This window comes from Amblyomma mixtum, chromosome 5, assembly GCF_055824585.1.
Source record: "Amblyomma mixtum isolate Tamu chromosome 5, ASM5582458v1, whole genome shotgun sequence".
Taxonomy (NCBI): Eukaryota; Metazoa; Arthropoda; class Arachnida; order Ixodida; family Ixodidae; genus Amblyomma; species Amblyomma mixtum.
The window spans coordinates 51376089-51402829 of NC_143016.1; the positions used below are offsets into that span (position 1 = coordinate 51376089).

General features: G+C 45.2%; 2 protein-coding genes across 2 annotated transcripts; one reads left to right on the plus strand and one right to left on the minus strand.

Moving 5' to 3' along the window:
* Nucleotides 1-561: 561 nt before the first annotated feature.
* On the plus strand, nt 562-2884 carry LOC149342127 (uncharacterized). Its single transcript, XM_089542112.1, has 2 exons — nt 562-815; nt 2608-2884. The coding sequence occupies exons 1-2, from the start codon at nt 562-564 to the stop codon at nt 2882-2884; spliced, it is 531 nt and encodes a 176-aa protein (XP_089398238.1).
* A 15026-nt stretch (nt 2885-17910) lies between these two features.
* Nucleotides 17911-25054, minus strand: LOC149342128 (uncharacterized). The gene is made up of 3 exons (XM_089542113.1): nt 25043-25054; nt 24886-24957; nt 17911-18297 (listed from the first exon to the last, which is right to left on the minus strand). Exons 1-3 carry the CDS (start codon nt 25052-25054, stop codon nt 17911-17913), a joined length of 471 nt encoding a protein of 156 aa, XP_089398239.1.
* Nucleotides 25055-26741: the final 1687 nt, after the last annotated feature.

Below are 26741 nucleotides of genomic sequence, written 5' to 3' on the forward strand. Positions count from 1 at the left end.
ATCAACGTTTCCGCTGCTTGGAGCGCATATTATTAAAGTAAGTTGCTCTAACGGAGGCACCTAGGCTGTGTACTATGACGTAGTCACTACTTGGCTTCTGGCAGCGTGCGCGAAGGTCGTCTCGTGTAAAAAGTATTACCCGCTTGGTCGCACTCACATTCTAAAGAGGCAAGCAGTGTTTCAATTTCTTTGGCCAACGGAAATTCCCATAGGAAGTATATTGTAACGCGTGTAAGGTAAATATCAACGTTTCCGCTGCTTGGAGCGCATATTATTAAAGTAAGTTGCTCTAACGGAGGCACCTAGGCTGTGTACTATGACGTAGTCACTACTTGGCTGCTGGGGAGTTGGTAAAATGAGAGAAGAAGAAGAACGCTAAGAGCAGGTGAAGAAAAAGAAAGAAGAGAGCGCGCGTCTACCAACCGATTGTGTTCTACTCTGCAAGGTTTTCAGCTTCAGGTTAGATCACCTTTGTCCTTCAATATATTCACAGTTTTCGAGAGTCTTTTTGGCGGCTGTATTTCCACGTAGGAAAGTGTCCATCTCCCGCCTTCCGCGGACATGGCCAGCGGCACTGCTTCCCCTGGTTCCCCGGAGTACTTGACGGCGGTGGACAATAACGAGGACAAGACCATGATGACCATGACGTCCTTTTCTGGGTTCATGCAATACCACAAGGCGTCTGCCCGGGGCGAGAGCACGGAAAGCGCGTCCCAACAGGGTGCACATTCGGCCGCTCCGGGGATGCCCGTCACGGCAGCCGTTGTCAGGACAGCGCTGATAGGCGTCTCGATCTACCAGTCCAAAGCACTCAGGTACCCGTGTTTGCCGACAGACAGAGCACTCTGCGCAGCCGCAGACATAATATGTTTGCTATGTAGCGCCTGGCTTTTGAATAATTGTGTGTTCAGTCACATGCAGAGGTGTCTCGCCTAATCCCCGAGGGAGGTTGAGTACGTCGTGAGTAATCCGAGAATGACAGCTGCACTGCCCAAGAGCTATTTTGTTCAACCATCAGCTAATACAGCAGGGCTGCACAGACTTCGAACTTACCGGATATTTCTGTTCTCGCATGAGAAAGTAAAGAATCTCCTCCTCTCTGGTTACACTTTTCGGAATGCCTAAGAGACAGTATGACTAAATGCTATCTTAGCGTTACGGTCCCGTCCAGGCGTGAACATGGCGTCATCGATGAAGTGTGCAAAAAATTTCTAGAGCAGGATGCCTGCCCACCACCCAGAACACGTGAAATTGTGACGTCATCAGAACCTGCCCAGCGGACTGTGAACACGTTGCCCACATTGACAGGTGACATTTAAATTAATGATTGGTCGAGGGAGATTTATCAGAGAATGCAACCTTTCTGCCACAAGCCTCACAGGTAAATTTGTTTCAAAAAGCCAACTGCCGGGGCAGTGGCGCATCGCTTAACCGCTGCACCACTGCGCCAGCAGTGGTATAAGGACTTCCCGCAATCTATGAATGCAAATGAGAGAATGACCAATTCCCCATATATGATCGTGTATAGGCAGAACCTAGGAGAAAAAGAGGGAGTACTTGCGCGGCATGGATTTCTAATGCTGTCTCACTGTACTCTAAGGGGTGGCTGAAGCTTTATGTGCGGGTAAAAGAAAGAACAATGTCCGTGTCTGCGAAGCAAAAGTGTCAGCATCGACATCACCTAAGCATGTAAAATTAAAAACCATCTTCTGACTATTTAAAAGCTTTGCCGCATTTAAGGAACACCGAAGACAACTCTTTTTCTTTTCTCATCAAAGATCAGTTTAGTTAGTTTATGGCGTTTAACGTCCCGAAGCGACTAAGGCTATGAGAGACGCCGTAGTGGAGGGCTCCGGAAATTTTGACCACCATCAAAGATCAGTTCAATGGTTCGTTCTGATTAAGTTTGCTGTTTGTTCGCCGTCCAAACTTTTTAATTCAATTTAAACTTATGATGTCAAAACCTAAAATAACTATGTCATCCCTGTTTGGAAGCAAACGGGGTGGCTTAACCTCAGGCACATAGAAGAAATAAACCGTCTCGACGGCTACGCGGTTTGCATGCGAAAGCAGATGGTAGTGGTTACATCTGTACTTCAGTTTTTCCCATTTTCTAGCTAATGAAAGTTCCGTTTTGAGTGAATCTCTTGATACAGGTTAAGCGGCGGCTCAGTGGTTATGGTGCTCGGCTGCTGACCCAAAAGACGCGGGTTCGATCCCGGCCACGGCGGCTGAATTTCGATGAAGGCGGAATTCTAGAGGCCCGCGTATTGTGCGATGTCAGTGCACGTTAAAGAACTACGGGTAGTCAAAATTTCCGGAGCCCTTTACTACGGCGCCCCTCATAGCCTGAGACGCTTAGGGTCGTTACATATAAATACCAGCGCAAAACAGCAGGACACACGACGAAGAACGAGGACACACAAGCGCTGCTCTTCGTCGTGTGTCCTGCTGTTTTGTGCTGTTATTGATATGTTATGGATCACCAACTAGCCCGCACCCTTACCCTAGGGACGTTAAACACCCATAAGCCATAAACCATAAATCACTATTGTTTGTCCCCTAAGTTAAGCTTCTCCTCGCCCACACCGTAAATCTCTCCCGCAGACAATGCGTGTGCGTCGCCCTCCTGTTCCTCATTCTGCTCCTCCTGTGGCTTATCCTCTGGCTGGCGAACTCCGGCCCTTCCAGCACACAGGCGGCTGCCACCACAACCACGATATCGGTCGACATCTACGACCCCGTCACGGTGGCTACGGAGAAGCCCGACGCCGTCAACAGGACGATGCTCCTTGATGACATTGACGCCCTGTCCCTGCTCAACGACATGACGGTGCCCAATCACGTGCTGGACATCGACTCCTTCTCCGAGGCCGCGCGATGATTTCTTGTACCTTCCGTTTAAGATAACGTGCCTTCGCTACTATTGCGATCACACAAATTTTGTGCATAGTAGTCTTTCCAATTATTTTTTTCTGCCACGCATGCCAGAATTTAGAAGTAAATGGCCTAGTATCTTAATCGGCGCTTTTTCTATCCTTGATAAAAGAATCCCGATAATGCTCCTGAGAGCAAATGGAGGAGAACGGGGAAAAACTTAATTTAAGGCCAGCCCTGAGTGTCAGCGAAAAAAGACTGTTTCCTCCACTAGGGCCTGTTGTTTACCTGCCGAATCTGAGTGAAGTCTAGCACTCCAGGAAGGAGGGTAATGCAAGTAAGTAGAGATAATGGCAACGTTACATGAGTGGTGAATGCGTTTTGTATTTCACCTGATATCCGAAGAGTTGGGACAATGAGCTGTGTGACGCCATACGAAGTCGCACAGCATTAGTGAGGTGAAGAGGGTGTTAGCTTTAACCCCGCGATGGACGCGTGTTTGTTCCATGTTCAGTGACGGGCGGACTGGGTGTAAGATTGTGCGGTTTTTCGTGAAGTTCTGGTAGTGTCCGCTTGCTCTCTTTGTATGTTGCGGCGTTTTCCGTGTAAGTTGGATTTTGTGAGGGGATTTAGGCCTCCAATATGTTAATTCTTGAACCCAGTTGATGAACGCAATCATTCATTCCCCCCAATCCGAGCATGACCATGTATCCAACGCAGGGTGAGTACAGCGTTTGGATTGCGCGTATGGAATTTATTAATGTGTCATGTAGGCGGGTTTTCAGTCGTCGGCGTTATTCATTTCTAATGGCTTTGCTGGTGTCGGTATAGGTGTTTATGCTAGTGTTCTGGCATTTAAAAAATATATAGGCTCCGTGTACTAAGTATACTATCTCGTGAGTTTCTAGAGTGTTTCTATTGGGAGAGCTGAAAATTTACCAAGCTGCGATCATGTCCGACATTCTTGGCCAAATTTTTTGAGTATTAGAAAACTTCAAGGCATTGGCATATAAATATTGCAGTTAATGGTTCATTCTTACGATATGCAACAAAATCGTTCTTTGATATTGTTTTCATCGCTCGCATCGAGCAGTTACGACTACCGTAGAAGACCGATGGGGAACGGTTTTGACGATAACAAAATCGTTAATAGCGCAAAAATGCAAGCCTGCCGACAAGACATCTGCGGATATGTTGATTGCGATAATTAAATCTTACAATATATGGAAAAGTTGCGCTCATAAACTTTTTCCCGTTAAAAAATGCTTTTGTCCAGATTTGTCCAGAATTGATGGGTATGATTGCGTATGCGTAGGACCACATGTTAAAGCGTGTGGCTTCCGTGCATATGATTATACATGAAATCTATCAGCGGTAATGCTTTTCTTGTACTTCACGTCCACCCTCATGGAGGCGTTGCGTCATACTTTTTGGTATTTTTGGAAACTTTTCGCGGCAGCTGAGAACCTTAAATAAGGGGTGTCAGCTGATTGGAAGTAATCTCTGCACGTTTCAGGATGTCGCATCTCTGCTCCGTACAAGACACTGTTTGCCTTGTAGAGTGTGTTGAGGGAAGGTGCCAGTTTTCCAGTCTGCATTTATGTTTGTGTTAGGTACGTTGCGGTGTGCAAAAACCTGCTATACATCTGTGCAGTGACGTGCTGTGTTGCCTGCTTTTCTCGAATACCGCGTTTTTTGTTAAGAAACCACAGGATTAGGTGCGTGAGATTTCGGCAGCCTTTTCGATATTGATTCACGCTAGAGTTCGCATTATTGTTGTGATGTACGATGAACTGGAGAATTCTGTTTCATGAAAGCTTTACTATCTGTTTCCCTGATAGGCTAAATTGTAGGGGCAATAATAATAATAAGGGCAATTGTAATAGGGGCAATTTTTCTTTTGCTATTGAGTTCGATTCTTCAGGAAGAGTCTGATCACTTTTATGCTGAAGGCTGCAAATAGACTGACATTGAGTGGTCCACTATGATGCCCACGTTTTCCTGGAGGGTTTTTTGACTTCTCCTGGACGTCAACCTTTGGCATAAGGTAATGTCGTCGGCGTAGAAGGTGCGATGTCTGATTCTGGGTGTAGATAGCAACCTCGGTAGTGCTGTCATGAATAAGGATGGTGGGATATATAATCGGTCCTTGAGGTGTTCCACAGGTAATGTTGTTCACTGGGAATAAGATAGACTCCGCCACCTTGAAACACGTGGTTCTACCTTTGAAAGAACTACGTATGTAATCTTACTTGTTATGATTTGAGTGTGCGATCGTGTGCAAGTTATCAAGTTATCAAGTGTAACCTTATCAAAATCCCTTTTATGTCTCTTGCGAGAAGTCCTTGTGCCTGTGTTCTCTTTGCTGTCAAAGCGTGTTGTATAGTATGAGAAATATGTCCTGCGTGTAGATGTTCTTGCGATACCCTATGAGTTGATATGCAAAATGATTCGTGATCTCAAAGTATTTTTCTAGTGTGTTCAAAGCAAGCTGTTCCGTTATTTTGGAAACACATGGTGTTACGGATATTGTTCTGAGTTTTCTAAGCATGGCTCTTTTCACTTGTTTTTTACTCTTGGCAATGCGTGTGGTTCTCCATTCGTCTAGGAGGGAGCCTGTGTTCCAGTGCTCGTTAATTCGAGAGAGCAGCGCTCCTTGGCCCGCGTAGAGTAGGTTGAGCAGAAGAGTGTATGTGATAGCATCAGGACACGGCGCTGTCTTCCTATGGTCTTAGACTAATCTCAGCCTTGGTTCTGCCACCGAGAAGTCTTCTTCGGTGTTGTCTTTTGAGCAGCGCGGACAGTTTATGCGCAGTGTAAGATGTGTCGGGTGTTCGTCAAAGGTTTTGTTTATATCTTGCATCCTGACGTGTTTCGCTTAATGTGTTTATCCATGCTGAGAGGGCACGTAAAGGATTACACGTGTGCTTGGTATGTGACGTACTCTAGATATCACAAATGTGGTTTCATTGTGTCTACTCTAACGTATGCGCATTGATGATCGCCTGCATTGTTATTTTAGCTACCATTTTATGGTGCTAATTGTTGTGCTGTTGATTTGCTAAGGCTCTCAAAAGCTTTTTCCGCTTTTTCCATGCCTGTATGAGGTCTCAGCTGCGTGCCAGGCAACCATGCCGGCGGTGGAATTGTTTGCCTGCCTTTGGCTTCTTTTTTAGTTCCTATGTGGACTAGTCCCCGTTCTATCTCGGTTCCAGTGTGTGTGTGTGTGTGTGTGTGTGTGTGTGTGTGTGTGTGTGTGTGTGTGTGTGTGTGTGTGTGTGTGTGTGTGTGTGTGCGCGCGTGTGTCCGTGTGTGTGTGTGCGCGCGTGTGTCCGTGTGTGTGTGTGTGTGTGTGTGTGTGTGTGTGTGTGTGTGTGTGTGTGTGTGTGTGTGTGTGTGTGTGTGTGTGTGTGTGTGTGTGTGTGTGTGTGTGTGTGTGTGTGTGTGTGTGTGTGTGTGTGTGTGTGTGTGTTATTCCGCCTCAGATGGAAATCGGCGTGTAAGAATAGATGACGGCAAAATTCGGCTTGTCTCTGTTAATGGGCTTAATTTTTATACCTTATGAAAAGGGACTATAAAACTGTGTAACTTTATGTTTAAATACAAAGCCTTGGTAATGGCATGTCGCACAAGTAGAACTAAGCATAAGTATGGTGCAACAGCGCATTTTTTTTTTTTGCTGTTGCAAATTCTGTTGGTTCTACGCCATATTCCACAATGCTGCAAGGTATTACTGACCTTCTACCAACATAAAATTATTATCCCCCCCCCCATGCCCCCGCAAACCAAAGACGAAGCAAATGTTTGCGGTTGCCGGTCTCTTAACACCGCCTTCTTATAATGTCGCTGATTATTAACGCTCTTAGGTGTTCTACTACTACTGAAAATTCAAAGTGCCTTTGTGTGTCAGTGGCTGAACTAACAACCCCGAACGCCCCGAGTGACACCACCGTAGTTCGCCTTTCTCTTGCGTCCGGCGGCTTCATCTTTGTGGACGCGCCTTTCATTGTCTCAGGAATGGGCGCGCAGCTGAGATCGGCAGGTAGTCACCGCTTAACTGCGCTCGCATGATCGGTGACGTTCGGGGTGTAGTTCCAAGTACTTCAGCTGCCTCATTATTTCTGTCATGGTAGCAAGCAATTAGTGGCTGCGTGCTCACGTACCACGACCCACGAGTAATTACATGTTCATCCTCCTTGTTTCAGTGTTGTGTGTGCGTGTGCGTGTGCGCGCGCGCGCGCGTGTGTGTGTGTGTGTGTGTGTGTGTGTGTGTGTGTGTGTGTGTGTGTGTGTGTGTGTGTGTGTGTGTGTGTGTGTGTGTGTGTGTGTGTGTGTGTGTGTGTGTTTGTGCGCGTGTGTTTGTGCGCGTGTGTGTGTGCGTGCGTGCGTGTCCTTATATTTTGTATTCTCATTTATTCTCTAACAAAGGCGACGCAGTCTCAAAGAAAGCCGGAGATAAAAAAAACAGCCTCTTCCAACATAGAGGAGTTAAAAGCTGAGCTGAGCCGCTGCCTAAAACCACCGCAGCTGGCAGCGCCGTTCGCCGCGCCATCTGGCGTGACGTCAGAAGAAGAGCCGGTGAAACTGCGTTGCAACAATAGAGGAGGAGCCGGCGTTGCATAGCATATATAGAAGGGGTGGCTTGGAGGAATTCGTCTGCAGATGTAGACAGTGAGTCGAAGAGACTGAAAGAAGTCAGGCTTCTTTCTCAGAACGAAACCAAGAGGAGGTGGCGAGCCGAGGAGACGGGAGAAGAACGAACCGCACGCCTCGAGAAGCATCGTAAGTACGAAGCGGCCAGGCGAGTGGATTCAGTTGAGGATGGTTCGTCGTCTAGTTCGGCATCTCGTGCCAGAGCCGACGCCAGTACTGTGTCGGAGCTATTAAGACGGCTGCTTGCTACTTCACCGACCATCGAGCCGTCTTTGTGGCAATTAAGAAACAACAAGATGAAGACTTTGAAAATAAATGCGTTACACTTTAAAAATATCGAGTCTTTAATGTAACCATGACTTAACGATAGGTAACAACAGAACCTAAACACTGAGACGTACAAAGCTAAACTATAAAGATGTAACCGTAGAGATAATCAAACTAAACAATAAGGTTAACCGTACCACTCGCTGCGCACGTCCAGGCAGAACTAAGTTAAGCCCCAGCCAATTTTAATCATCCTTTCAGTCGTAACAACAGCTCTCGTGTCACTCCAGGTTTAACCAGAGCTAACCCACAGCCAATTTTTTCAAGTAATATATCTGTTTTGTGTCTTCTTTTTTCCCTGTATCCCCACTCATGCATGAGGCCTGCAGTATGTGTTAAATAAAAAACAATTATATAGATATGATGTGGAGCGATCGGTACTTAACGTCCTTGTCAGGGTAGGCGCAACGGCTTCGGGGAATCCTAGTCACGTCAATGGCGATCCCATCATGATCATTTACCTATGTATTTGCATATGTTCAGCGCGATGCCGCACCTTGTGCGGCAACTTGGTTATTGCCGAAGTAATTGCCAAGAGCATAAAAGGTAAGCCACTGCCTGTATAAATTGATGGAAAACAGTACGCTGGGTGAAAGTGCATAAAACCACCACACAAGAAGAGAGTGTACACAAAATATCCCGGTTTATTGTATTGTCTCTTCAATCCTAGTGCATACATTTTCTCCACTTGTAAGATAAACAGCGTAGTACAGGACACTGACTACGGTGGAATGTACTCTGTTATTGGCTCGCGCATCCATAGATAATATGTATATAATCTGAAGACGTTTCGTTGTAACTGTTTCCTTTACGTTAATGGCCACAAACTGGGCGTCATCGCCGCTCACAGACTTCCGTCTTGAGAACGTACGGCCTAATTCTACGCACCTTAGATGCGGGCAGAGACTATAAGGCATTCTCTGTCTAGGAGAGCTTGAGCCTGCAGAGGCGAAGGCGAAGAGTTTTTGCTTTCTGCCACCTTACGGGATGACAAATGTTCTGTATCTTTCTTTCTTACCCTAAAATAAAGGGGATACTTCTTGCACGTGGGGCATCGCTAATTCATAAAGCATAGGCTCATGCTTTCGCTTTTATTCTAAATATTTTAACGCGTCAGTCACCTGCGCACTTTCTGCAATTTGATACTTATAACTTCAGCATTATTCACAAGCCCTGCCGGATTCGTAGCCACGCACGCAGAAGAAGACGAAAGCACCATCAGGCACCGGTCTCCACTGCCACTGAGGTCGTCTCCTTGTAACCTCGCGTGGTCTTCCCTGGTCTTTTCTCGCACTCCCGTCCTTCAGTTCTTCCCTTCGAGATCTCCCGCCATCACTGTGCCGTCCCCGGCGCGTCCAGCAGTCATTGTGCGAGCATGGGTGACTCGGGAACGGACGAGGAGACGTCGTTTAATACTGCGCAGTCGCGGTCATCGTGCAGTAACAAAGGCGACGGACTTATGACCCTCATGAACGTCACGTCGTTCAACGCTTCGCTTATCGAGCAGGCCAAAACGGAGCCCAGGGTCAACGAAGCTGGTGCGGGTCGGCAGCCGGCGCAAAAGCCTGGCGGCAACGTTATTACCGTGCCCATGACGACCACCCTGATCAGGGTCACACTTCTCGGATTCGCGCTGTACCAGTCCAAGTTCCTGAGGTGAGTTGCTTTCATTGCTCTTCACGGTCAGACTGTGCCCGCTTGTTATCACGAGGTATTCTTCCTTGGCAATACCTAAGTTTATTAAGGACATTTTCATCCTCCCACATCCCCTCGAGCTATTTTTTACACGGGACCGTGAAACGCGCGTCGTTGACTGCGCAGTTTCGAGGTCACTAAGGTTCACTAAGGAATTTGCAGAGCTCTGTTAACGACACATCTTGAGAGCTGTATACGCCACACGAGGAGGGCGCTGCAGCACAGGCTAAGCTTGCCATCCTCGCCCTTACAAACGTTGGTATGCCTCTTTATATTTTTGTTTGCTTGAAGGCACGCTTATGAATAGTGTTCCTTTTCTCTTTCCAAATTTAAGACCATGAAACGCGGAAGTTTAGTTTTGTCTTGCACGAAAGGTAGGAGTGGAGCTGAAGGAATTTATGCAGAAGCAAAATACATGCAGCATACCAAAAAGTTGAAAAGGTTTACGGTCAGCTGGCAACAATGATGGGAGCCATTCTTAGGCAGTACAATGGAGAATGACGTTTTGAATGCCTATACGAGCTAGCAACGTCCCGCAAGGCTTGCAGGCAGCACTGCATCGTTCTGGAACCACTGCACAGAACGAGCTGAACATATGTACTGTAACATGAGAACTGGGTCCGTCACCAAAGGCCGTATTTTCCGGCTGATCATATACAGCTGTGAGCTTGGAGTGTACCACTCGCATATGGATCGATTATTTCACTGTCCTGCCACGCAAAGCCAAATCTGCAGGATTCTATACGTTCCATGTTTTGGGCTTTTTTTGTTGCAGTTTCGTTTTACAGCCGCAGCTGTGAAGAGCCCTTCCCTAAGCTTCGCGTCTTAGTAGTATATCGTGGTCTGTGGTTGTCGGCGTGACTGATGGATGTGTTGCCATGGGAAGCACTCAGAGGGTGGTTGCCTTGCAAGGAGGACGGTATCACGTAAGCGGAGAAATGTCTAACTGGTGGGTGGTTACCCTAGGAACCATCCGGAAGGGGGGTACCGTAGAAGGAGGAGGGTATCGGGGGCGAGCGAGAATCCCCAACCGCAGGATAGTTGGTTACCTTGGAGCCTCAAGGAGGAGGGTATGGCGAAAGCTTCAGAAGGCGCAACTGGTCGGCTCAGTTGGCCTAGTGGTTAGAGCACCCACCTCTCAGGCGGAAGGTGCGGGGTTCGATCCCCAGTGTCGTCGGGTACCCACTGGTGATACAATAGGTACAAGCTTCCCCTGGCCTGGTGCTTGGCTAATTAAGGGTGAAATGCTTGCAATATGGGTCTCTGACCCCACCTTCACTAAACAAAAATACAGAAGAAGTGAATTGTTCGTGAAAAGTTTGGCGCGTTTCTTCATTTTGTATAACCGACTAGGCCCAGCTATCGCACTTCTACTCCCTGCAGTTTGGCTCTTAGTAACAAACCAATTTTTACGCGATAGAGTGAAGGTCCTGCGGCGCAGAAAAGACGGTGTCGGCACTGCCGGCGGCGGGACCGTAAACTTAAGACTGGTCGATTAGAAGAGGCTCCCATAGATGGCGCCAGCCACACCATCGGCTCATAGGCTCATAGCGGCCCCTGACCCTCGGGCCCTCGAGTCGGGAGCCACAGTATCGCGCTACCGCTACGCCACGATGAAACGTTCATACTTAAAACAGGGCTTTATATGTACGTCGTGTGGTCTTTCACATAATAACTGAGATTATGAAAGAGGAAACAGTGTCCGTGTCTGCTTGGACAAGAGGAACTGTTGTCGCGTCATACTCTTAAAGGCGTAGTCCCCAATTTTTTTCCGCACTAGAGACGCATTATTGCGACTACAAAAAAGAAATAGACAAGTTCCTTTAATGAATCGACGTGCAAACTCGTCACGCCAAGACTGAAACTGACTCTAACCGTCGTATGAAAATGAATGGCGATGTACTCTAGCCTCAGAGGTGAGCGTCATCGTACTGCTTGTGAAAACGGCCTGTATCCGCGATACCTGGATTTCACTTTTTTTTTTCTTTCTTTAGTAGGTTACAAGAGCTCGGTTCTAAGTGAGAGGAGACTTTTTTCTCTTTGGAACCCGGTATTCTATCGATACAGAAGAACTTGAATTTTCGGTCAGTGCTCCCTAAATGCCAGGCAAAAGAATACGCAATTCACTTTGCTGCAGTGGTCAATGCTAAACTTTTTTCACACAGTGATAGTCGCACGTGAGAATTTGTACGGTGTAAGCGGCATTGCCATCGACGTCATTGTCGTATGCAACTGAAAGCCCGCAAGCCTTCACCGGACGGTCAATCATAGCGTCGTCAAGCTGGAACAAGGCAATAAGGGCCTTGTGCGCACTGTGCTTTCTGTACGCCAGGTATTTGGCGCCATCTATTGCCTTATGATCCAGGTTGACGTGGAAACGGGTGATCCCGTTCCTAATCCAAACTAACTATCGTGGTCACTTCACCATCGCAGCTTGCTGCAGTGCTTCGGGGTGCCGACGTCACGAACAAACACCACATGAACGTTCAGACGTAGAGTGGGACCGTGCGGTGGTCCAGGGACCCAAGGGGGGTCAACACACTTGCCATAATAAAGTTTTTCTCTCGCGCGCGCGCGCGTCGTAGAGGAGGAGGCCCAGGCGAAAGTCTTATTTGAGTGGTTTCGGCATGCAATAACTGAGTAAATAATTTCACTTGTTTCGTGGACATATTTACTTATTTGATTAACACGTGATATTTTGATTGGATAGATTATTTTCACTGTCTGATTGATTGATTGATTGATTGATTGATTGATTGATTGATTGATTGATTGATTGATTGATTGATTGATTGATTGATTGATTGATTGATTGATTGATTGATTGATTGATTGATTGATTGATTGATTGATTGATTGATTGATTGATTGTCTATCAATGATGAGGGAGGGGGAGACGAGGCTAAAGCAACAACCGCAAATTGACTGGTTCACGCCCCCATCAACTGCTTTATTTTCCGCACCACAGCAACCCGGTGGGTTATGAGGCGTGCTGTAGTGGAGCCCTCCTGGTTGAATTGGTCTATGTGGCCGGGATTCTTACACGGACATTGAAATTTCTTTGCACATGAGAGTTTATTTTTTGTTTGCATTCCTCCATTATAATGCATCCGTTGAAGCCGGAGTTGAAGTTTTGACCTACAAGCACTCCAGTACCATGGCCATTGAGCCATGCTTAAATTTATCACCTTGCGTTATCAGTATGTCGCCTGCGATCGTGACAGTTAGTTCGAAGCTTGAATTGCGTCCATGTTTTTCTCTCCCTGCTTGTTTGCAGACTGTTCGCGTGCCTGGTGATCCTGGGCGTCCTCCTCCTCACCGTGTGGCTGCTCACCCGGCAGGCGGACGTTGAGAGCACGAGCGCGAAGCCAACCACCAGCGCCACGACCACGCTCGGCCCCTTCGAGCCTTCGGACAGCCCCCCTGATGCAGCCAACAAAACTTTACTGCTATTCGACATCGACGCTCTTTCGCTCATCGGCGACATGACCGTGCCCAACCATGTCCTCGACATTGACTCATTCCCCGATTAAATGAAAAAGTAAAGTGCGCATTAAAGTGCGCATTAAAGTGCGCAGTAAAGTGCGCAGTAAAGTGCGCAATTGCTTTTGCCTTTCAAAGCTTACTTTGGATCTTGCGAAGCAATATTCGATAGACCGAGTCACTATGTGCGTAAATGGTGTGCTCGTGTACGTGATTTTGCAATTTGGGGCTAAGCTCTATGGAAATCCGAGCAGTTTTTGTGCATACTGGCACCTAAGTGGAAAGCACAGAAAGCGACGAGATGTTTTCTGTGCGGTTTCGCGTAGCTACCACTAGCGCTGCTTTTTACCTAGTGTTTCTATTTTTCTGCAAGCTACTGTTTCTGTCAAAAAATGAAGTCTTTTGTGCTGTTTCTCTGCTGTCCTGAAAAGTAGGGAAAGCAGGTAGGACCTCTGCAAAACTGAGATTTAAGTCCTTTCTCATTCTCTATTAATTCCAAAGAAATATATGTTCCATTAGCGCAAAACCCGGCCGTCTGTAGCACGAATTTTGGAGAATGTCAGATCGCCAGTGTACGATGCCGCAACATATGTAAGCGAACATGTGTAGTCTTGAATGACGAAACGTAACGTACTATGACCTATGAAAACCATGACTCGTAGTCCTAGTCATGACTCGTCACTCATTAACTCTGCAACGTGTCATGACAGCAGTTAACAAATAACGTAATGTAAGGTGTATAGAGTTTGTACAAAGTACGCGTAGTCTTACGCGCAGTCATAGAAATGACTCTCATTCTGCAGCGTGGCATGACTCAGTATTTTACTTATGCGATATAGCATGACAGCACTTTACAAGTAACGTTATGTGAGGTGTATACACTTCGTACTAAATATGCGAAGTCCTGCCTCTTAGTCATAGATATGATTCAAATCATTCTGCAACTTAGAATGAATTAGCTACACAAGTAACGTAATGTGATGTGTATAGAGTTTGTACAATTATGCATAGTCAGGCCTCGTTGTGATAGTCACGACTCAGGACTCGGTCTTCAACGTAGCATGACAACACCTAAGAGTTTGATTGGTTGATTGATTGATTGATTGATTGATTGATTGATTGATTGATTGATTGATTGATTGATTGATTGATTGATTGATTGATTGATTGATTGATTGATTGATTGATTGATTGATTGATTGATTGATTGATTGATTGATTGATTGATTGATTGAAAGAGTCACGTAGGCATTATGCAAATGTTACTAGAGTAAGAGGGGAAGCTACACATCTCCGGCTGCGTTTTCTTCTTTTATCTGCGCAAGAGGTTCTGTTTTTCGAAATATTTCTTTTTGTCATATTTTATTTATATCTGGCCTTTCCGTTTAGCAACTGACTAGAACTTACCTACTTTTTACGATTGCATAAGGACGCTTGCGATGAGTCTTCCTGCAGCCTTGTATTTGTTGAACGCTCTTACCTTTAGGTGGTCACAGATTTCCCCTAATTAATGTTCCATTTGAAGAGACTGCTACAAAAATTGAACCTTCTGTCGCGCCTCCAAACATAAGAAGGCGAAGGAGGAACCAATTTGTTGCGGCTGCATATTAAGCGTCCCGGACGTACGTCCATATTTTCGCTCATCAAAGCTAGTTAGCTGTCCTGTTAGGAGGGAAAAAAGCATCTATTTGCTTTACCGGAGTTTCATTGCGTGCTCTCCCCATCTCCAGACATGTCTATTAGAAATAAAAATAAGCTGATACCTAATTATTACAGTGATTTAGTATTTAGTTACTGGAATTTACCAGGTGATGTTCAATCTGCGGCTAAATATCGACTTGGATGCCGAGCATCCTTGTTGGCATCAAGTAACCGAAGGACAATAGCCCACTCGTTCATCCGCCATTTGTGCACTGCGGTGAATGGGACCTTGTACCGGGTATACGTCCACAGTGTGTCCCACAGGGTTCCCGAGGGTTCTTAAGCCAGCAGATTAGTAGCCTTTTAAAAAGGTCGATACTAAATTCATAATCCTTTGAAGCATTCGTGAACTCTGGTTCCTGGGCCAGATGGTTTCGTTGGCAGAAGCACAGAGCTTCCGCTTCATGCTTCGATCTGTACCTGCACGCCGAGGGACAACAGCACGGTGTACAAGGGTGCACATAAGAGAATAGAGCCCACCTTAGCATTGTAACTGCAGCCGTACCTTAGCCGAAATTGAAGTTAAGCATCGCGTCTATTCGCGTTTGTTCGCGCATGCGCACACGGTGCGTCCCAGTTCCTCTGGGAAGCACTCTAGCTTAAAAGCAGTGGCGCACTCGATTCACTTCCTTCCGGCCTTGTGAGTGCTGCAAGTTAAAACAAATTGGCTACCGCTGCATATAGGCTTAGCATTCAAGGTTATGCTATAACCCTTAATCGGAGGAAGAGTACTCGGCAACAAACCCGATTTCAGCGATCACTGCAAACCTTAGAGCCGGCCTTGATACCAGCATTTAGTAATGGTTTAGAACAGTGGGTGAATCAGTGCCTGTTTTAGTAACACTGTTGGATGTTTCTTTTTTCTTGAGCAAACTTTAATCGGTACTGTGTGTTCGTTGAGCTTGTGACTATTCTCATTTTCATAACATCGTTCAAAACTGATACGATGCTTAGATTAATCAGGAATTGCCTGGTACCGTTACACTTTAAGCAAGAATACGCATATATGGGTGTAAAAATGGAGTAAGTTCTCCTTTGCCGCACTCCCTTTTATATCATAGAGTGCGCTAGAGGGCAGCGCAATCCCTCTCTACTCATTTCTAGTTAAGAGTGTACATGTGAAGTTTTTGGACCCATCTAAATGGTTGCCTTTTCTGAATACCGGTTTTTTTTTTTTTCAAAACACAAAAATCCCGGACACTATTATATGCAGAAGGCGGTCAGATATTTCTTTTCTTCTGCAAAACCATGACCATGGGAGCCCTTATTTTAGGCCGTAAAGGGAAGAGTATTAAATGCAAATAGCTGCTGAGGAAGAAGTGAGCGTGCGATGAAATGAGTGAAGACGGATACGTTTGGAACTCCCAGACGCGTCTGCAAAGAAACAAAACTTGAATCATCTTTACTCAAATCTTGTTACGCGTATGTTCCAGCGTACGAGTGCACAGATGTGGAACCCATGTAACCTTTTACAAAAAAGGCGAAATATTTGTACTGTTTTCTTGACATCCGGCTGTCCAGCTTATTACTGGGGTATTCGTCTTCCAAGCAGTTTCAAAGCTTCTTAAATACAATACAAACACATCACTAACACTAATCGCAAGTGGTAAGCATCAGAAACAAAGCGGTACTAAGCCTTTCCTTTTAAGAAATATGAATATTCTCTAGAGCGGCACATTTCAGCAACGTTCACATTTCCAAGAAGCAAGGCTTAAAAAGACGAAAAAATGTGACGTATAGCATTACACTAAACACATTGGACACCAAACAAAACAATGAGATCACATGCACTAAACGGATTCTGTTCAACAAAAAAAGAAAAAATTCGTACTTGGCGATCACAAAAAAAGGACAATAAAGTTGCCTGCTTGCTTGCTTAACATACATATTAATACAAGCCATTGTATTGTATCACTCACAGGAACACTAGGCGTCAACATAAGCGAGAGGCAAATGTAGAAACAGGTATGCCTACTGTTCTCGCAGGCTTATTTTAATGCCCGAAACCTCTGTTTCGTCGAAATATTTGTTTTAAAACAAAGCCTTTAAGCCTATAACTAACCGGAGCACACCGAAAACTCCGACATCAGTTATTCTGGGCTTACAATATTGAAGTTTATACACAATAACTTCGGCTTCCAGCATTTACATCGCGTCAGCATGGCGTGGAGCACTTGGCATATTAAAATTCACTGCGAAGCTCTCTTACTTCATGGAATGAATTTAACACCGGCTTTATCGAGAGCCCTCGCCTGTACTCAAATAGCCTCACGGAAGTATATGCGTTACGGACTAGCAGGTAACCCTCGTAACGACGAACGCCCGTTCTTTGATATTAGCACAAGTAGTCCTTAACCTATACTCGGCCATCGTGGTACTGCAAAACGTTGGAGAATGATCCACCGAACCGAGCCGGTTTTGTTGAAGGAGGAATGTCAGAAATACAATGTTACAAACAACACAATTTCCAAGAAGAGCATATACCAACTGTGCTGGTAAGCTAGAGGACTTTGCAAGCAATTTTGACGCAATTATACGGGTGTCGTGGCCCTTCGACGTAGGAGATGTGGGGAACACAAAAAACAGAACCGTTCGGAGGCCTCTTCAGGTGCGGTGCTTCCGAAATATCTGACGGAGGTATTTAACTGATTAGTTGAGTGAGTTTCTTCCCCATCAAGAAAGTTCGACTCGAGAGTTCTCAGCGACCAAAGAAAGTGTCCTTGGCATGAAGATGATATCAATATTAAAGAATTGGAACACTTGGATAAACAGATACTACTTATTTTTTACACATCACTTAGTCTTTATGGTTTGTTCTTACCCACAATTACTCCCCTACACATAAATGGACTTCTCCAACAAATAAAAACCCATCAAGAAGCACTGCCTCTACTACCACTTCGTGGTACCGGTTACTAATGCAGCCCCGGTTTTCGCTCAGAGCTTGCATGTGTCGCCATGGTGGCATGCGTTAGAACATACTCAAGCATAAACACTAGTTTTCTGGACAGCGCATTTCCATGTCTCTAGCGAAATGCTCGGCAGCCTACTTGTCTCAAGGACAGGCTCAGTGGATAAATTGCATGCTTAGTTTTCCCATACTTCCACGACGTCACTGCAAGCTGCTCAGGCACAACAAATATGACACTCGTTTTTCACTTTGGCAACGTCTATCTAGCTGGATTCTTTCCTCTGGCGAGCAGCCGCCTTGCGCTTTTTCCTGCTCTCTTCGCCGGAACCGGTCGTCGGTGGCGTCACAGGCGGCAACTTTGCCAGCAGCTTCCCCAGCGTCGAGTCCGGGTCGACCTTCTCCCAGTGGTGCATCTGGATAACGGCGTCGGCCGGGTACGAAGTCTCCGTGCCAGGCTCGTTGGTGCACACGAACACGTGGATGCCAGTTGCGTCGGCAAGGTAGTGCACCTGCCGGTATAGCCCCTTGGCGTCCATGTATCCATAGGTGCCCATTCGCACATTGTCCGCGTCCGTGATCTCCAGCCGGTAGATGCGGGTCCCGTGCTCGTCCGTGTGGTCGTAGTTGACAGTGTACGGCAAATCTGCGGCCTTCGTGAGCTGGTTTCAGGTACAATGCGAAAGGCGTTAAACAGGCATAGCATCAAGCAACACTTTTTTTTTACGAATGATGAGAGCACTTGCTCGCGAAACTTTTTATTAGGTGGCGCGTTGTATTAGTTCATCATACGGCAGAGAAAACAAATTCCGTAAAAGGCAAATAATTGCGGAAAATAGTTTTGAACAATTATTCAAAATGAATACAGGCCCACTCACTGCCCACTGCAGTTCTCTTGCGGTTGTCGCAAGCATTCGTAACTAGTAGTCAGAATATGGAAGACTTTCAGAGTAAAATCTCTTACTACTGGCTTTTCAATTTGCGGACAAACAGGTATGTGAGCGCGCCTCTGAGTTGTCCAGCTCTTTGTTAAAAATGAGCGAGTAACCGATGCTCTCCCAGTGAACATGTAAGAAGCGCTTCTAGGTGATTAATTGTGAATTCAGTCTTCACCGTGTGACTATACAGGGTGTTCGCGGAAACACTAAACTCTCTTCAAAATAATGTTTTTGAGTTTATGGGTTTATGGGGGCTTAACGTCCCAAAGCGACTCAGGCTATGAGGGTCGCCGTATTGAAGGGCTCCGGAAATTTCGACCATCTGGGGTTGTTTAACGGGCACTGACATCACACAGTGCACATGCCCCTAGAATTTCGCCTCCATCGAAAATCGCTTCTCAGAATTTCCTGGCTAAGATCAGTAGTGTAGGGATTTAGAGTTAAAATAGCGATTCTTTGGCTACCATAGCGACGGCGTCAGGGGACATCATAAAGCGTGTGGGGTAAGTTAATTACTATGATAATTACCTGAAATGTGCTAATTAACCAATAAATTGCAGCACTTAAACGCTTCGTGGCAGTTGCACAATTACAGAGGGCCGTCAGTGTACCGAATATCAATTTTTAGATGTGCGGAAATCTATTTGCCCTACGCGCAATGGAGAAAGGAATTTCGGCTGTCCAGTTGCATTCAAGGGGCGCACTGTCTACAAAGAGAGCGTAACCAGCCCCATCTTTCTCCTGCCTGCCCGAGCGCGTCGCATCCCACCACTCGATGCATTGACGGCCAAAATTCCTAGCGTATTAGTGCCACAGGCAATTACACCTTTCCCCATATTGTAATTAACGTTCGTTGGCCTAATTTCTAGATTTTTGGATGCCTTTTTCTCTAATTGCAACCAAGCACCTTGCTGCAAAAATTTAACCAATAATAACCAATTTCACTAAAATATCCTTGAAATAATGTTCACTCACATGCTTTGTGGCATCAGCTAATGCTATTGCTCTGATTGCGAAGGAATCAATCTCAAAAAGCCTAGTTTATAAAGTTACTTAAATTGTTCTCGCAAACACGCTGCATATAGCAAGTAATAGGGTTTTGTTAATGCATAGTTTCGCAGCTTAGGCAAATCTCGGCTACCCGACAACATCTAAAGCTACCATCTTATGGCAGTAAGAAAAGCCGAAAGTATCAAAAAGTTGTCGTGCTTCTACATTCGAAATCTGTCGCTTTTCACGAGGCTGCTTTTCAAATCGTGAATCAAAACGCTGTCCTTGTGGTGATAAAGCGGCCTTGAAATCGTAACGGTTGCTTTATGCAATATCCTTCAGGTAGAAAGAAGTTATAATAAATTGTGTCTATAATGAAGGCGGCAACCTGACTGGCATACTGATGTAGAACTGAGAATGTAGCCTTCCTTAACGTGCGTGTTTTCTGCTTAAAAAATTGCACTAGGACGTGTGACGGAAGGCAGATGGAGGTGGTAAATGAAAATATCATCCGGGAGTTTAATTTTACATGAGCGTTCCAGTTGGCTCTAGCGGCAATATTTCTTTTGATGAACCTACTTCAGCCCATTTTCCAAACTTCGCGCATCTTTAGACCTACTTAAAGCAGTACATCTTAAAGTCCGTAAGTGCTTAAGAGTCTCGAGCGCACACAATCTTCAAGATCGCATGCCGGAAAGTAGTTGGCTCTCCTGGTAAGGTTCAAAAACGAACTAATTCACCTCTGTCACTGCTGTCCTGACGCATGGAATGCATGGATGCATTTATCATAGAACCCCAGCAGCAATCTTAAGACCAAGAGAGTGTGTGCAGCTTAGTCATGACATCCTTAAACTATTACGAAAAACTTCTTGCAAACTCTAAATTTCTTTTGAACAGTGTATTCGCTTAGCGACGTAAAGCAGATACGCGTTTCTTAGAAATGCCACCCCTTGAAGCTCTTAGAGCGAAAATATTTGGAGCTACAACGTACCCTAAAATATCTGTTTAACTCTTCAACTTTCATTATTATGAGGTTATAAATGTCAACCACTGAAGCTATTTAGCGAAAGTATTCGGAACTTGAACGTACCATAAAATATTTGTTGAACACTTCAACTTTCATTGTTATGAGGTTAGTTCTATCCCAGAATATTTTTAGCGCGCATGTACGCGAGGGCGAAAAAGAAAATTTTGATCTTGTCGCAACCGATAGAGTTGTCGCCGTTAATTAAGATGGCAGGAATCCAAAGTTTGTAAAAGTGTTGCGGTGTAAAGTTTCTCGCCCCCGGGTTCTCTTGTCCCTATTCGCATTCCGTCGGGTGGTCATGGTGTGTGTTCGTGAGTCCGAGCACGCATATATTGGTACTCCTATACGGAACACTATCAATGAGAACAAAAACAACACGTCGTTATCTGAAGTTGGAAAAACGGCAGAAATGGAATTTCAGCCCTGCCTTCAATGAAAAAGTCTGAGAAGTTACAATAACGGTGCCTACTGTAACTTTTAGACAGACGTCTTGTTTTAACGTTCGGGTCATTTGACCCTTATTGTAATCGAATTTCGATGAAGCTAAAATTCTAGTGGCCCGTGTGCTATGCTATGTCAGTGCACGTTCAAAAACCCCAAGTTGTGAAAATTTCCAGAGCCCTTCACTATGGCGTCCATCATAGCCTGAGTTGCTTTGGGACATTAAACCCTTATAAACAATAAACAGTAATTAGGAGCGTGCTTATGTGTTTTCGTTCGGTGTAGGCTTGATTTTTGTTTTTGCACATTGTTTGTTTTCGTTCGTTGTAGGCTCGATTCTTTGATCCTGTTTCTTTCTTGGTTTGTGCCTACTTGAGTGCCCGTGTGCCTGCCCGCGCATCTGCCCGCTTTAGCCACAGTCACCAATTCTGCTAAAGCCGCTTTCTCTTTTTGTTTCAGCGCACTGAGGAAGCATAACCGATTAAAATGTTCCTTCGCCAAAAAGATTTCTCTGAGTTTTGTGGCTCTGTGACAGAACAATATCCTAAGTGTTTATCTGTGTACGCGTTACTAAAGAAAAAAGAAGAAACACAGAGCGCTCAGTTCCGAAATAGTACTGCGCCATTGGTTTTTGTGGTCTTTATTTTTTTTTAATTGCGCAAACGTGCCCTTTGGCATACGACAGTCATATGTACCGCGTCGTCCACTTTTAGGGTGAACACTCCAGTGCTCGGCCGCGCGCCTCGGAGCGCTAGTGCGTGCTAAACGGTCGCGCAATGAAGCAGAGTGACGCAGGGTATGAGGAACCTACAAGTGGTGCTTCGCTTCGTCTGCCCCTTAACTTCCGCGCGTGACTTCGATGGAAGCACAGGCGCTTCTAAGAGCGCGGTCATGCTCTCGCATGATCCCCCTATAAGAATGGACGGCCCTGTAAATAAGCAGGCCTATATAGGCTACAAATGCCAACAAGGTCTGGTGTTTGAGGTTTCTATGTCCAGATTCTTGTATATGCTGATCAGCTAGGGTGAATTTCAGCAAAATTTGTTTTGGGCTAGTTGGTAAGCCATGCTTTCAGAATATCCAGCGCAAGAAGGACAACGGACAAGGAAGAAGGACGACACGGACAGCCCAATTTGAAGAAACTTTAGTATTAGCGAGGTACAGAAACAAGATGCCCCGTGAAATCATTGAAGCCGTCAACATACTATCGTTAAAGGACAGTTGCATATATGCAAGCCTTCAATTTCGCTATCAGAAAAAAAAAACTTGCCTATCTGACAACAAATTCAAGGCATTAGTTGTGCAACCCTCCCACCATGTCTACTGTTCCTTTAGCACTTTCATCACTTTTGCGCCCTCCCTTTTGTGGATCTGTAGGTGTAACTTCACCTCATTCTTCAGTAGTCCTTTTAACTTTTAAATTTCTGCCGTGTTACTTTTTGGCCCTTCAACTCTTTCTCCTTTTTACATTTTTTTTTATACCTTCTATCGTTTTTATCCTTAAGGATCATGTTTTTATCTTCGTTGGTTTATGGCGCGTTCCTTGTTGGCCGTTGTTATCGCATTTCTTTTCTCTTTCCTTGATATGTTACAAAAAAGAGCTAGGTTGGTTTTTGCTAGCTTTTTGCCACACTTTTAGACCTTCAGTCATTGTCCTTTCAAAAAACTGCTCTTGCTCCTCCTGTGTGTCATTGTCGCTGACAGAAATCTGTATAGATACGTTGCAATAGTTTTTCTGAAATAAAGTTGAAAGTTCAGCGCCTCTGTCCGTGTCGTGCTTCTTCTTCCTTGTCCGTTGTGCGCTGGTTCCTCTGAACAGCTGGGGTGGTAACCCTGGCTGCAGAAGTTCACCTTGCATGCCGCCCGAAGTACAGGGCATGTTAGCAAGATGTGATCTAACGTCGCCAAATTATATTCGATCAAGTGAGACAAACTTGCAGCCATGATTATTGCTTTCTGTAGCAAGAAATTTGACTAATGGAGCAATGCATGACATAACGTGTGAGTTCTAACTTTCGTATTGTGCATAATAAATCTGTTCTTTCTTAAGTTGTTTTTACTGCTTACCTCAAATAATGTGCCTCACCAAAGCAAGCAAAGAAACGTACTGTTCGACACGAATGGAAAGAAAACAGCCTTTCTTCTGACACTTGAAGAACCTTTCAACAGCATACAAATAAAACAAGCACTTATCATTTCAGCAATGCATTGCCGCTGCCACTCATATCTGGCAAGTTAGAAGGCTCAGTTTCCATCCTCTTAATCGATGTTCGGGTCTGTATTCTTGAGCACCGAGAATTATTCATAGGCTCTTAGTTTCAACTTGCAAACAACAAGAATTGTAAGAAATTTTCCTTCTCGGGGCTCATTTCTCGTTGAAATTAGCGCCTAAAGCACAAATCTCCCGATCAAGGCTATAAACAACTCTTCCAGACTACACGTAACTGGAGCTAAAGTAGCCTAACAGGGAGAAGTGGCCTCAACTTCTCTCCTTGAAGTCCTTCAGTCGTACATCATCTGTGCAGCGGCAAGAACACTTCGCACCGTAGTTCAAAAGCACTGTTTTCTTTCAAACTTATTCACTAACAACGTAAAGCGTTCCGCTTAAAGGTACAGGCGCGGCCATAAGTAATCGGAGCACGCTATTGCGTTCGAAGTGCAATCACGCTTTCTCCATTGGTAATGAAGAAGCGTTGTTTGTCTAGAAGAAAGCCCACCAACCTCCGCTACCAGCATGCGCGTACCACTGCTGGAAATTTCAGTTAGGTGACGCGTGAAAAATATTCGAAGACAGTTGCGTGCTCCGTTTACCTTTGTCCGCGCCTGTACATATCGTAGCGTTTTCTTGTACTCGTACAAAATCCATGCAGTTCATTTTTCGTTGTTTGACATGCAGAAAATGCACAAGGACCTGAGCAGCAAAGTTAAATAAATAGCAGCTTTTCCAGACTGAGATACATGGTTTAAAACAACTCTGAATCACTCGCAGTTTTGCCGCAATATAATTGGCTTAGAGTGGTGCAAGGAATTATATAAAACATTCAAGCTCAAATTCAACGATGCGTTGTTTCACTTCAAAACATTACAGCGTAAACCTGCCAGAACAGTTACACCAGTTTAACACAGAAATTTCATGTTTTTACGAAGGCATAGAGCATTCAATTATTTGCATTCTCTTCTCAGGAGCGTTGGCGTGTTCTTTTGTTAGCACTGCCAAGATCTGCATTCGCCTAAGCGTCCGCGAAAGCTCCATGAAAGATAAATGATGTCAGACGCTAGACGTTTAGTACTGTATCCCAGTTAGCTATCTGAACTTTCCTCATTCCATACACATCAGTGAGTAGCCCTAAAGTTAACGCTGTGAATTTGGCAAAGTATGTTGTGAGAAAACATATCACGTTTTGGCTTCACAAGGTCTGCATCGGGCATATCGATGACTCGCCCGATACGACCACTCATATTTGAAAGGCTGTGTGTAAAAAGACGTTCACAGGAAAAAGCATAGAGACGACAGGAAAGAAGCGCAACTTTCAAATTTAAAGCTGAAATTTGCGCTTTCTTCCTGTAGTCTCTATCCTTTTTTCTGTGAACGTCTTTTTAACCCACAGCCTTTCAAATATGAATATGTACCAACAAGTCCGTCAAAAAGCCTTACTCAAGCACATACGACCACTACGCCATACTTTTAGGCTTCAACCTGACTTCGTTAGTAAAGGAAAACGTAGATTTAAAACAAACCATTACAAGGATGGCAGTGGAAGAAAATAAAATCTAGAAAAGGCTGCATCTGAACTCAAGTGCAAGCAACAACTGCAAGTGCAAGAATACAGAAAAAAGCAACTTACATTGTCTTCTGCTGCCCTCCTGACGACGTGACACTGACCCAAAGCAGCTGTCACTGCGCACACAGCAAGAATCTACTTGTGGACGTGCCATTTTCTCGCTCTTAGCGCGCATTCATCTCAAAGCCCCTGCTAGAGAACACAGACCGTGAAAACTCACCCTTGCGAGCATCCTTCTTCACTTGGCCGAATTCTCGATATCCCAAATACGAGCGAGTGCCGCGACTTTGTCGGTGCACACTGAAAAGACTGGTCACTCGCTGCCAGTAGTGTTCATTCGCACCTCACCAGTGGTGATTTCATGTCGTAGACAGGCTGAGATCCCGCCGGAGCAAGTGTAGACACTTGATGCGGAGAGGGTGAGTGAAGCGGAGGGAAGGCGTAAGCAATAGCTGGAGAGAGACGAATCAAAACGATCAAAAAAGGAAGAGAATGTTTAAAAACGAACGAATTGTTTAGCTTCTCTTGCCTGAAATGAGGGACGCGCTTGTTTCCTTACCGCGTCCTTGAACGAGTGCGCCGAAATTCTTTTCTCGGCGTCTCTCGGGACACGAGCGAGCGCATTAACCGTCCTTGGCGTTCGGGGTGGCTCTCTTGAGGTGAATCTAATGTATCACGCGCCCGCGTTTGACGACAATACGGCGATGTGCTAACGGTGAGCTGGAGCTTCTCCTCCTCCTCACCTACTGATGCGGAGAAGCCCCCTTCCTTGCAAGTCGTCGCATTCCGAGCGTCTGGAACTGGTAGGAGCCAGGCTCGTGCGGGCATTAGACTTTCAAATCAGAGGACGCTCAGGATTTCTCCGTCGGTACGACCAATCCCTCTCAGGAAACAAGGAAAAAAAGAACTTGGAACCTTCGAGTGGACTAGCATGGCGAAGAAATATTAATTGGTTATCCGCGTTTGGCCTTTAGTATTCGATGGGTATACCACCGATCACTATCGAGCTGAAGGCATGTCTTGCTGGACGAGACAGGAATATGGTGGCAGATGTCTTTCCTTGGGTGACATTTCATTCTGATTGGCGATGCAGTGGGCCACAGGAGTGGGAGAGTAGCAACTGATATTTAGCAACAATAAAACAGTTCCTTGCCTCACTTCTTTCTGGCACTCACAAGGAACTCAACGACGACACCACGTGGATAATGACCACTCGGTACGCCACCCTGGCGGCGAACAAAAAGCAAAAAAGAAAAATGACAGTAAAGAGGGGACTCTCTTGTGCGTTTCGAAAGGCCGAAGACCCCTTTTCATTTTTCCCGGTGAACATTCTTATTGTTATACCCAGCGGAAGAATGAGGAATTCTAGTACAGAAAGTATGAAGCTCGCTATGTAACTTGAGCAGAAAGAGCATACCGTCAAGCTAGTTCCACATTCCCCTATATAAAGCAATGTAGCTTTGCCGATATCACGCAAAATCTCGCTTTGCTTGCATTGATTACTCGTACAGGTACTGAACCTGAAAGGACGACATACCCAACAATTCTGGACGAAAGCATTTTTGAGCGGGAAACCTTTAATGAACGCAATTTTTGCATAGAATGTAAGATTTCACTATAACAATTACAATATCAGCAGAGCACCCGACAGCAGTCTTGGTTTCTTTTTTTCTGTTAACGTTCTTGCTATCGTCAAAAGCGTTCCACATTGGTTGTCTTAAATGTTCGATGCGATCGATGGAAACTCTTCAAAAGTACGATTTTCTACATATCAGAAGAATGAACTATTATCTTCCACATTTGCGTAAAAGTATCTTACACTTTTTTCAATTTTTCACAACTTTTGTCCGATATTGTTGGACATGTTTTATGGCAACATTAAGTTCCACGAAAATCATGTCATCTTGGATTCTCAAAAT